Source organism: Sinohyriopsis cumingii, chromosome 1 (assembly GCF_028554795.1).
Source record: "Sinohyriopsis cumingii isolate HCF-2022 chromosome 1, ASM2855479v2, whole genome shotgun sequence".
Taxonomy (NCBI): domain Eukaryota; kingdom Metazoa; phylum Mollusca; class Bivalvia; order Unionida; family Unionidae; genus Sinohyriopsis; species Sinohyriopsis cumingii.
Window position 1 is genome coordinate 56917808 of NC_142961.1, and position 13424 is coordinate 56931231.

Consider the following 13424-nt stretch of genomic DNA (forward strand, 5'->3'; position numbering starts at 1 on the left):
TCTTAGGGCTTTTACACAGCCCCATGGACCAATCTTTCTCTGACTATGACACAAAAACACTAAAAAGACAAGAAGGAATTGGCTGCCCAAAAGTGTACACATGCAGAAATAATCAACACTTGTTACTTAAACAAATGAAACATACAGAAGACAATAATGAGCACCAACAACACCATGTTGGAGCACAAGATCAGAATAATGAAGAGTACAACATAAAACAATTCAAATAATTATTATCTAGATTCAAAAGTAATAATTGCAACATGCAGTAAATACCTTTTTACACAATATGAGACACAATTTGTCAATGGATGATTCAAAACCACAAAGATATTCTTGGATTTCAGGAGGCTAAGTGATAAGAACATTAACCCTACCAAGCAAATGCTTAAACCGGAAAGCATCTAGTTATTTAAATTTTTATCTTTCCTGGATTGCTGGATTCTGGAAGCAGCTCAGTCCATGTATTCAATGGAGAAATCTAAATATGCAATTTTCTATGACACTAAGTCCAAGTGGCAATCACGAGAGAAAAAAATCAAAGATTGTAAAAGTCTATCACAGATTTTTCACATTATGATGTTAGTAGATTATCTGGAATGCATTAAATATGACACATATTGTTAAAAATAAACAGAGAAAAACTGCTTTAATTTGGAATCTTAACTATTCTTTTTTGCTTACATACACGATTTGAGATAGCTGAGGAGCACTTGATTCATTGATCGGTGTTCATCTCAATGCACTTAAGTTTATATCATACAAAGTCAGCAAGAGAAAAGTGTTCTGCCCTGCCAAGTCAGCCTGGTCTGGACTCAAGCTGCACCTACACCCTTCTGGTTACGAATTAGGTACAAAAACCAGCCACCATGCCTGTCAAAGAACATTTGAGGACCTTTTCCAGGGAAAACTAACACGAATACTATATCAGGGTTTCAAGTTCATACTGCCATAATCTGTTTGTTCAGATAAAGGTATTTTGATAATTAAAGATTGTTACTTTTGAATTTCTTTTTTAGATTCTTATTTATTTTCAATTTTTCTTAACCTGTATAGTTCTAAAAAAATTTATAGCACAAAATTCATAAGGACCAAATTGTTCGAGACTGAAAAATGCATTCTACTGTTAAATTGCCTGTATTATAATTAGGCCTGGTATTCTGCATTTTCTATATTTCAAAATACCACAGAATTTGGGGTTGACTGGCATGCAGTCTAATTTTGTCCATCTGGCATATATATTGAATTCATATTCAACATCATTTTTGGGTTAAAATCACTCACTGGCATTTCCAGAAACACTTTCCTTACTCCAAACTCTAAAGATCATTATCACTATCACCATCATTTAGGTAGTTCATAATTAAAATAAACATTTATTTTCTATAAAAAAAATGTATATAACTGTATACTGTGCTGAGAATATTTCTATATGTTCAACTTAAAACTAATGTGTGGGAGTTCTCATGTATCAGTGCTCTCCAATGGTATGAATTCTTATAAATTTTACTTGATTTGCATGCTATAACTTTGAAAAAATAGTGTTGTACCTCTTAGGATCTGTGTTAATCCCTATCACAGGTTTATGAGTCTGCCGGATCTTGCTGGCTGTCAAAAGAAATGTGCCATCCCCTCCTGCAGCAAATATAACATCTGCCCAATTTAGCAAATCCTCAGTGAATTCTAGGCGACTGAAAACCTTTGTTTCAATTTTATTCTTCCTGAAAAAGTATAATGAATATGAGGTGATTCAATATCATTAATGAATTGCAATGTTTACTCTGGTTATACAGTATCATATAACAGACTCCAACTACTGACATATTAAAAGGGGCCCCGAGTGGCAGAGTGGTCATTAATACTGGCTGCCATACATAGCCTATCATGTGCTGAAAAATGGCATTAAACCCCACAACAACTGACATATTAAGACAGCAGAATGAAACAATCTAAATAATATAAACTATCGAACAAATAAATACCTGTATCATCTTTCTATCTAAGAAGAAAATAATAAAGAAGTTTACAACATGTATACAAACTGCCTATATTTCAGCAAAAAATATATTTATCTCCCAGAGCATGAGAGGAGAGGGATGTTTGTATTTTTGTTTTCTGTGGATGATACAAACAAGAAGAAACTAAAGCATATGTACCTACAAATATACTCTAAAGAAACAAGATACTTTACTTGTTATCTTAAACTCAAGAACTCTTTACTTTTATGTAATGTCATGTGTTGAATGTCAAGACTGGCAAACAAATACAGTAACAAACATGTTTCTAAATGTAACAGATCAATGTTTGGTGAACATTTCAACAAAAGATAGAAAGAAATGGAAAACACTACGTCTTTATTCATTCTAGGAACTTAGCATATCCTGCAAATGATTTATGCAATGGCACAAGTGATGCTCATTTTGCAAACATGGACTCACATGTATAAGTTTATTTATTTATATGATACTGTTTTTGTTTATGGTGATCTTAATGACACTTTTAATACTATATTGTCTTTATCATGCCAAGGAAGTGGGAACTAAGTACATTTCCCAAGGACATGCCAAGGCAGCCAAGCCAATCTATCCTGGGCAAGTATTAAGCCTGATACCCTGACATTATCAGTCCAATGCTCTACCAACTAAGCAAATGCAGCGCCCCAATTATCATAATGCATAAAAGGCATTTATCAATTTGTGATACAATATGGCTGGTTACATCAATCTTTAATTCTTAGACTAGTAAACTTTAACTGAAGACAAAACCTAACCAATAAAGATCGTGGTGAATAACGGTCAAAAAGCATCAATTTGTACAAAATCATGGTTAATAATTCTCTAAAAACATCAAATCTTACAAGATCATGGTTAAATAATGGTCCAAACACATCAAATCTTACAAGATTATAGCTAAATAATGGTGCAAAGCATAAAATCATATAAGATGATGGTGAATAATGGCATCAAATCTAACAAGATCATAGTGAATGATGGTTCAAAGGCATCAAACCTTAAAAAATCATAGTGAATAATAGTCTAAAAAGCATCAAATCTAACAAGATCATGGTGAATAATGATCCAAAAGCATCAAATCTAACAATATCATAGTCAATGATGGTTCAAAGGCATCAAACCTTAAAAAATCAGTGAATAATGGTCTAAAAGGCATCAAATCTAACAAGATCATGGTGAATAATGGTCCAATAGCTTTAATCTAATAAGATCATAGTGAATAATGGTCCAAAGCATCAAATCTTACAAGATCATGGTGAATAATGGTCCAAAAGCATCAAATCTAACAAGATCATAGTGAATAATGGTCCAAAAGCATCAAATCTAACAAGATCATAGTGAAAAATGGTCCAAAAAGCACCATATCTAACAAGATCATGGTGAACAGTGGTCCAAAGGCATCAAATCTTACAATATCATAGTGAATAGTGGTCCAAAAAGCATCAATCTAACAAGATCATAGTGAATAATTGTCCAAAAGCATCAAATCTAACAAGATCATAGTGAATAATGATCCAAAAGCATCAAATCTTACCAAGGTTTCATCTTTCTATTTACTTCATGCTCAAATTTTCATCTCATTTTATGCATCCAGTTTCATGTCATCAAATGTCAGGTACAGATGCTACCTGAGTGCAATTTAGTTTTCATATCTATAAAAAATTTTCTATATGTATGTCGTTGTTGTTGTTGTTGTAGGGTTTAATGCCATTTTTTCAGCACACAATAGGCTATACATGGCGGCCAGTATTAATGGTGCAGGAAGAACCCGGGAAACCCCCCGGAAAGAACCACCGACCCACGAGAAGCTACTGGCAGGCTTTCTCACATACCCACATTGGCCGAATCTGAGACTCGAACCCATGCAGACAGAGGTGAGATGGCAGTGATCCGTAACAGAGAGTGCTTTAGACCACTAGGCCACTCGGGGCCCCTTCTATATGTATATGTTGCTATAATTAATATACCAAGTGAATGATCACTTAGTATATTCATTATAAAACAAATAATAGATCGCGCAAAAATAATGATTACCTATGCATAGTTTTCTGTCTGCACATTGGAAAGAACCCTTCTACAATACTCCAAATTTTCCTCATGCTCCAGCAAACTCTATAATTCCACAAAGCATCTCTATGCAGCAGACCAACAATAAACACAAAGCAACAGCATGTAATTCCAAAAACAGCACTACATGGCTGCAAACAATATTATCAGTTAATTGGTTCTCTAACACAGTTTTCATCAAACCTAACTGCTGCTTATGATCACAGCTCATCATCAAGTTCTCTTTGTCTTTTTTTTTTATAAAGATTTTATTACAATGAAACAAACAGCTCAGATGGTCATATAAAAGTTATTAATGTAATTGTATCAAAACACTTTCATTTATGATACAAATGAAAGGATTATGTTTCAATTTATATACCATAAAATCTTCAACTTAGGGTTAATATTCCATGACCAGTGACAGGGCTCTCATGGACAAAAGCTTTAGGGTCAAACACATGCAAAATGTGCAGAGGGCTCACAGTTTCTCTGTGTAATGTGTACCCATGATGCACCTCAATTCCCACACAACACTCCCCTTTCTTTATGTCTGGTCAGTCATGACTAATCTGTGAAGCAGCTCAGGTTAAGTAAACAGGCATGAAGCCAGTGTAAATAATTAACAGCAAATCCTTCCTTGATGTGATGACTTAAAAGAAACATATGTTCTATTGAATGTGTATACAAGCTCCTGTTATTGTTAGACAAGTAGAAATGTACTGTAATGCATTAAATTAAGTTACCAAAACCTGCTTTCAATTTTCCAAAATCGACTTGTGATGAAAATTATACTAATGCTAATAAAAGGCATACAACAGAAGAAAGCAAGAACACAGTGAAGACAACAGAGAGAACTCAAACACTGAATGCATATTTAATCCTAACTCTGTCTCAAATATGGCAAAGGACCCTGATAAAAATGCCAGCATTATTAATAATGTGAGAAGTTAGAAACCTGAGTGGAAGAAGCAATTCCCATGGTTTAAAACAGTGGAAAATCAGATGGTATTATATTAAAAGCAATTTGTGAGTAGCGTAAGACTGATTTAAAGCTGAATCACGAATTTAACCCGGGTTATTTCAGGATTACTGTGCTATGCAAAACACACAATTTTGTATGCTGCTGAGCAAACTGACTTGAAAAGAGAAGACTACAAAGCAGCAAAGTCCCATACCAAGAAACCATGAATACATTAATCATGATATTACAGCAGCATCTGGAACACCACGATTTCAATAACCAGAATGCCAAACATGCATTTGTTAAACCAAAGAATTTGAAAAAGTAAAGAAATGAACTGTTTCAAAAAACTAGTTTTCAGACAGTAAAGTATTATATGAATTTTTGGGAAAATTACTACAAAATAATTTCTCTCTAATGTGATCTTATGATGCTGAGAAATTAATCCAGATATGTAATAAAATCATGATCATATACTTTTTCATTTTCCCTTCTCTCCTGAAAGTGAGGGACGCAAGTCTCTGTCAGCAACTCTCAGAAACAGGCTGGGGACTCCAGTTCCATGAGAGAAGAGTGCAGGACTCCTCATCCTGAAACTCTGTGGAAAGCCCTGCAGTGATAGCATTTATGTTCCTTCAAACATACAAATATGAATTTCTATTAAAAGTATATATGATCAAGTAATGGAAATTTCTATAAATTCAATGTCTGAACTCCTTGTTGTGACCTTATAAGGCTATGATGTGAACCTTTAGAATGTCCTTTTCAAACGTATTCATCATGTGAGCAAGTAGAATATATGTACAAAATTTAAAGTACCCCATTAAATGTTGGTGATGGTGAAGGAGAAAATTTCATAATTGACCAATAGATGGAAAAAGAGACAGACACAACATAACACAACATTCTTGATGCTTTATAAGGAAAGCCAGGTGATTCAACACCACTGTATAAATTTGCTGTACATAAACTGGTGCAGTTTCCAAAATCTAGGACCATGCAAGCACATGCTGCTGAACAGTCGTGATGTCTTCCCTCATCATATTCTTCCTAAGGAAGCAACCTATAAGAATCATACAAGGGTCTGATGTAACCAATAAAAGGATGGAAAATTTCCATACCTTGCAACCATTTTATGCAAGCAATTTTGCTAGGCAACTAAAAACTGTCAATCACATGACTTAAATTTTACAGACAATATGAAGCAAAAATATAAATTTAGTACAATACTATGAAAATCTTGACACTGGGCAAGAATACATACCCTATACATGATAACTGGGTGATACTTACTCCAAACTTTGCCTCATGATCTCCACACTCTTATAATGCTTCTCATGCCTGGCCAGCAGGACTTGATAGTCTGATCTCTTCTGTTCAAGCTAAAAACAGGATTACGAATGTCAGTAAACATAGTTTCTTTATGCCTGAATAAATATGTAGTTTTTGTGTGGAAGGGTGCATGGGTGGGGTGTTAAAACTAATTTTAATGATAGTACCGCCTATGAGGTGATGACCTGGACTGGTCAGCATGACTAGAAGATTGCTGAACCAAGATCACTGGGGCCATAAAAGGGCTATCAAAATGAGTTGAACAGTGGATTTCCTTAATTTGCGAAGTACATGTAAAATCATACTGATGGGTGGAAAGGCATCAGTGACCATATGATACCACTTCAGGCTGAAAGCATCCACTACATAAGTACTTTGGTTGAGGACTGGGGAAATGTAAAAGGGGATCTTGTTGTTTTGCCTTGTTGCAAACAAGTCCACTAATGGTCTCCCCTAATGAATGAGCTGTTAATCTGCCACTGACTGGTAGAAAGACCATTCTTTGATGACTATCTTTCCTCTCCTAAACAGATTGTCTGCCAATATATTCCTTTTGGCAGGAATGTGGCAATTGCTATGAATAGTCCCTTCTGAGGATGCACAAACAAACAGACCTTCAACTGCTTAGGCCCTCTTGGTCAGGGACATGGAAAACATAAAAAATGGAGTTTGTTGTTCAGCTTGGTGCCAAACAAGTCCACCAATGGTATTCTGCAAAGATGAAATGGGGGTGGGGTGGGGGTCTTCAATGGATTAGTGGAGAGACTATTCTGCAAGAATTATCTTCCCTTTCCTTGAAAGACTGTCTGCCAATATATTCTTCCTGTCTGGAATGAGGCATACTCGAAGGAATACCCTTCTGAAGCTGTCTAACAAAGGAGGTTCCAAATCTCCATGCAGAAAGAAGGCGCATGTGTGCCTCCTTGTCTCCTGATGTATGCTACCACTGAAGTGTTGACAGGAGACCATCACACAGAACCATTTTTCAACATACAATAAGCCATACATGACAGCCAGTATAACTGGCAAAGGAAGAACCTGGGAAATCCTTGGAAAGAACCACCAACCCATGGGAAGCTACTGGCAAGCTTTCTCATGTACCTACATTGGCTGAGCCCAAAAGAGGTAAGATGGCAGTGAGCTGTAGCAGTAAATGCTTTAGACCACTATGCTACTCGAGCCCCCAGTTTGGATTATACCTTTAATGTCACAAGATATTGCACATGCACAAGTAAAGAGATGCCACTTAAAGATAAAAAGAGGAGAAATGCAAGAAAGTGGATATGGATAAATAAGGAGGAAAATAATAAAAAGAAAAATAGAAACCAAAAATACAAATTTTTTAGGTATTATATTATTCTTTACAGAAAATAAATTTATACAATATTATACTCAGAAAATACTTATATGATTCTTAAAATAAATCAGCTGCTGATTTAACTTGATTCCTGTAATAAGATAATAATAGTGATTTGCTTTAAGACCAATGTGGAATGTTGCTTTTCTTACAGCTGTACAAACTTCTGTGGTAAACCCTGTACCAGTTATTTGTGAAGGAAGTGAAAATGCTGCACAAGATCATGAAACAAAAGCATAGCTGACCTGGACTCCAGTGCCAACCAGAAACTTCTGAGAAAAGCAAATTGCTCCAGGCAGTAAGCTTGTAACTTTTTCATAACAACACTTAGGGTCATAAAACCCTGCTGACACCACAACTTGCCTTTGGGGCATGATTTATTGGAACTTTGTATTGGAATTAAAGCAAACAGCATAAGCAGATGAAAGGGGTTTAAAGGCAGCAAATACTTTATAACTGGGTTTTACGTTATTACTATTCACTATGACCAATGAAATCACATACATGTACTTTGTACCCATAGAGTGAATAGGAAACAACATGCATGAACACAAAATAGAGGTCTCAATGACACACTTTGGGAATGATGGTGTCATAAGATGTCAAAGGTATACAGCCCTGCTAGAAAGATTGTTTGAGAAGCTGATCTAAAGACATAGCTCAAAGTCATGAATGCAATGTAGGTCACAGTGCCCTCATTATATTATGATGATCTGGTACTTAGTATAATGACTCCATAAAAGTATAACACAAGGACAATATGCCAATAGTTAAAGTTACTTAAGTATCAAATGGAGGTAATAGTGTCCTACTTTCAAAATGACAGTTTAGTTCCACACTAGCTACAAGACCATACTGGTGAGACTGCTTTAAGTTTTTTAAACTAAAAGCAAAACTAAACCTGGGTTATAATGGAGAGAAGAACAAGACAGATGAACTGATGGGTATGCAGATGAGTTTGAACATAACTGCCCCTTACTTCTTTATAGATGATCATCAAAAAATGGTTTGTCTTCTGAAAGCAATCAAAAACTTGGCCTCAAAGTAACAAAAAGAATAATTTCTAAATTCTGACCATGACAGAAAACAAAACATTTAATTTCATACTTTTCAATAATATATATAAAAAAGTAAAACTAGAATTAAAAACAAACAAAAAAATGCTTGTAAAATTACAGAATTGGGACTTTTTATAAACTGGGTGACCAGAACCTTATACACAAACATTAACCTGCAATTCAAATAACAAAGCCCTTAATTTTTCCCCATAATTAGTCCCATCCCCTAAGGAATACTCAGTAAAATAAAATACTACACAATATGATGCATATGATATTTTGCACACATAAACTGCAATGAACTGGTCATTCTTAGAACTAATAAACGAAACTTTAAACACAAAGTTTAACCTAACACTGTTTCACTTGAACTACCAAACAAATATCAGTTAATTCAGTTTTAAAAAGTACCAAGCAAATCTATAATATATAGAGCAAAACTAAAACACAAACTTCAAACTCAAACTTGTCCCAGTAAATTGCCAAAGAATCATAAACCTGGCTAAAATGGTACTGAATAAGGCTAACACACATAAGTCAAATTTAAAAGCATGAAACCTTCCTTTGATTCATAAATAAAATTTGAAACGCAACCTTTAAACACATTTTTTTCCCCATATCATGCTGAGTTTAATCTAGTATTCATGGATACTAAGCCAATGGCACCCTGATATTTTCAAAAGGTGTCAGGTTTTCACATTTCTATTTCTTAATTACAGGTATGTGCATGCTTTCATTTTTTTAATAATTTCACACTGTGGAATATATACTGAATGTAAATAAACAATTTATTCCTCTTTATCTGAGTCATTTATGTGATCTCATCAATGCTCTTCCCACTGTCTGATCCTTCATCTGAGTTGTTTATGTGAGATCATCAGGGTTCATCCAACTGTCAGCAAAAAAGTAAACTATCAACCATTTAATTCACACATTTTTTTGTGAGATTATGATGGATTTCTTGTGAAAAGTACTTTGGCCTCATTTACAAAAGTACAAAACTTCCAGTTTTATACTAAGTAAAATTTAACTGAGGATGCTTGCCAGCCAGTATGCTATTTATTGTACACAGCTGACATAATCTGTCACATTAATTATTCAATTAAGAGATTACAAACACAATTAAAGCAATAAGAAACTTTTACATCTTGATTATTTTGTATTTTCTAGAGATTTTCCAAATAGAATGCAATACATTTGTCACAATACACTATCCTATATTACAGCTGATCATAGCACATGGGTCATGACCCCAAACTGGATCACCATACTGTTTTGGGTGGGCCACTAACATCAATCTTATTAATTTTAAATTTCTTACCCAAGTGGTTTTTAGCATTTGATGAGTGGCAAGCCTAACACCACAAACCTAATCTGGGTCACCAACCAAAACTGTTAAAAATCACTGCTATATTAAATACAAATTGTTGGCAATACCCCTCCCTCCCTATGGTGCAAGTTTTATATGTAAATTCAAAAATCATCTTTTACTGCTTGTGTTTCAAATATTTTTCAATGTCCAAAATAAATTATACCAATGCACACTCATAATTTTAGGAAATAAAAATATACCTGTAAAACTCACGTCAATGATCAAATATAATAATACATGTATAATGATTTACAAATTTAGCAGCATGAATGAGCTTCCGTGGTTCCTGCAATGCCTAAATCAGCATTATGATCTTACAGTGTACAAGGAATCACACCTGCATAACAATGGCGAACCTGTGATATTTGGTGGGTTAGGGCTCTGCATATTAGTGTCAACCAGAATACAGAAACTGATCAATCATTAATACATGTTCTAGTGTGGTCATCTAATTACACAGACTTGAAATTTTTCAACAGCCTGTGAAAACAATATTTGAGAACAATACACTGAGGGGCAACAACCCTATATAAAAGTGCAAACTTATGGGATTTTCTCCCCCACCCCTTTTTCTATGCCTTAAATATATTCTATAGGAAAAGTCACATTGGTCATGTATGCGCATTTACTCGTTTTAAATTAAATATAAATTGTTCTTTTAAAACTTAACACTAATTTTCTTTAATCAAATTCTATTCAATTCTGGTTATTGAATGCTCTGCACCTTAACTGTCACCAAGAAACTTCCAGATGAAAATTATCTATCACTATGGACTTTTACAGTCGTGGCCATGTACTAAACTTGGGTCAAAATAAGAGAACGCTGAGAGGAATTGTCACAATCGAGGATAGTACCAATTTGTTTATCAATATGCGTTGCTTTCATTGTGACATCACAGGGCACAAAATTCAATCCGAGTTCTACTGGATCACACCTTTTTGTTCATTTCGTCCAAAAATGTCTATGTACTTTAACATTGATTTTGCTGTATGCACCTGGGGGTCTAAATAATAACCTTAAAAAAGAATATGGATGTATACCGCCATGTCGGCCTATTCTGCACATCAGGTAATTCTGCGCAACGATACGTCATTTCTGTAAACATTTGATCACGTGCTATTTTGGGTCAAAAGTCCATTTTGTAGCCAGAAAGAAGAATCATACATTAATTAAGAAAAGTGATATTCATAAAGTGTACAAAAATATCCCACATTCAGACTCGAAATGCACATTAAAATGTGATTTCTAAATGGCAACGTGAAGACCCACTCCATGACCTTCTTAAACCTGTAATCCAGAAAATCATATTTACTATGTATCTTTTAGAATCATGCAATTAAATACATTATATAAAAGATGGAAATGTGTACCTTAAAACAAAACTGTATTTTAATCCAAGTTTCCAATTTTGCAAGAAGTTGTCCCATACGTACAATATCGTCTGCTACCACACGTGTCTACTTGCAGCTAGAACATAAATTCTCAACAAATTCCCCAGCGTATAGTCTGTTTCTAAATTCTGTGGTAATTTTTCCCCATCAACAAGACGTTGTAAACACATTACATCCTATTCATTGTTGTTTCTCTACCATGTAATAGCTTATTTTTCATAAAATGTTGAACTTTACTAACTTTTTTTACAAGATCGGTTTAGTTTGCTTAATATCTCTTGCCATGTACTGGCATTGTTACGTTGAATTTTGTAAAACTAGCTATAAACCTGACCTAATTACTCAACTGAACTGCTGACAGAAACAGTCCAAAGTAATATATTTCATTTCTATAGCAAGATGGGTAAACATTACATCTTTTCAAAGCTATGCGCAGAATAGGCTGACATATCTCGAGTCAGGAAAACAGGGGTGGTGGTATCCCCTGTGTCCAAAATTAATATTATTTTGAACAAAATATTCTGGTGACAACTGCATCCTTTCAGATGGCAAGCATTGCTGTATTTTATTTTTATCAATCGCTCGAATTCGGTATGCGTTTTGCTTCAATATTGGAAATGAAAATCTTAGGTACACAGAAATGCCCGACAGCAGGGTACGAATCCTAATGAAGTGAATACTTGCCCCTTAAATATACGTAGAATCAAATTTACTAAGATAGTCAGTGCTAAATGCCAACATGACCCGTGTGACTTGTACTATAATGTTTTCATGCTAATCAAATTTCAATGGTCAATGGTTTTGACTATAAGCATACAATTAATTTCAGCTCTCCATTGTCTTTGTTTTTATATCTCTTCTTCTCAAACTCGTATCTTGTAATCCTTGGGATGATTGCAGCCCTCTTGGGACGAAAAACAGGATGTTTTGAGGTCCCAAACTCGTCTGAATGCGAGTCACTGAAAGTCCTACAGTACACAGTCCTGCCGAACACGAAAATGTCACTTCTTGCGCAGTGATAAACATTGCAGATGCTTTTATAAAACATGAAAGACAACGCCCTATTCATATGGATAATTCGAGAAAAAAACTTTCTCCTTTAAAATGCAGAAAAAATTGTTTTTGGAGTACGGTGTGTAACGTTGTCTTCTGATAGTACTATAGACTAACCGGAATACCCTCTGACTTTGAGAAAAATATTGCTTCAGGGGGCGCTCACCAGTTATTATTATACTTTTGAGAGAGTGACGTATGTAAGGTGAAGTTGTTTGCATTTAAAACATGCACAACTGAGAGAATGTTGGCATACCTCTATGCTACATTAATGTAATGTGGGTGATATTTCCTTGGATATTGTACTTTTGGAAATTGTACATGATCTAAACACACTGCTAACTACATTGACTGCTCCCTTGTGTTAAAATATCAGCCTGAATTAGTCTAAAGTACACTATCCATAATAACTATTAAAATAGGAAAGATGAATTTTGCCAGACTAGACAATACCAGCTTTTGAAAGTGCAATGAATGAATTACCAATTATATAAAATGTACAAAAAAGTTATTGGCTTTTTTTTAATACAATTTACCTCTGAAGTTCAGGAAGTGAACATGACCAAGTGGAGCTATCACTTTTTTGAAAGATGCACATCTGGAATAAGGCCAAGCTGCATACTCTATAACCCATATTACACCCATCAATCATACACCAAAATAAAGGGAATTAAAGGTTCTTTGAATTATACCTAAGATATACAAGGTCTTTTTAAATAGCCAGTATAATCAGTGAGGAAAATCAGGGAAATTCTTTTTCTTTAAAATTCTAACCTCCGATGCAGAATACGAAACTGTAGAGTAACACCAATTACAGCCCAGTCTCTTTCATAAAGTT

At 34.6% G+C, this 13424-nt stretch overlaps 1 protein-coding gene across 1 annotated transcript in view; it reads right to left on the minus strand.

Moving 5' to 3' along the window:
• Positions 1-12700, minus strand: part of LOC149806915 (NAD kinase 2, mitochondrial-like) — a 50295-nt gene extending 37595 nt beyond the window's left edge. The window contains exons 1-3 of the mRNA XM_089959642.1: positions 12351-12700; positions 6316-6404; positions 1551-1721 (exon numbers count right to left, since the gene is read on the minus strand). Of these exons, the coding sequence (XP_089815768.1) occupies positions 1551-1721; positions 6316-6404; positions 12351-12602 (512 nt within the window). The 5' untranslated portion in view covers positions 12603-12700. The remainder of the gene's footprint in view (positions 1-1550; positions 1722-6315; positions 6405-12350) is intronic.
• Positions 12701-13424: the final 724 nt, after the last annotated feature.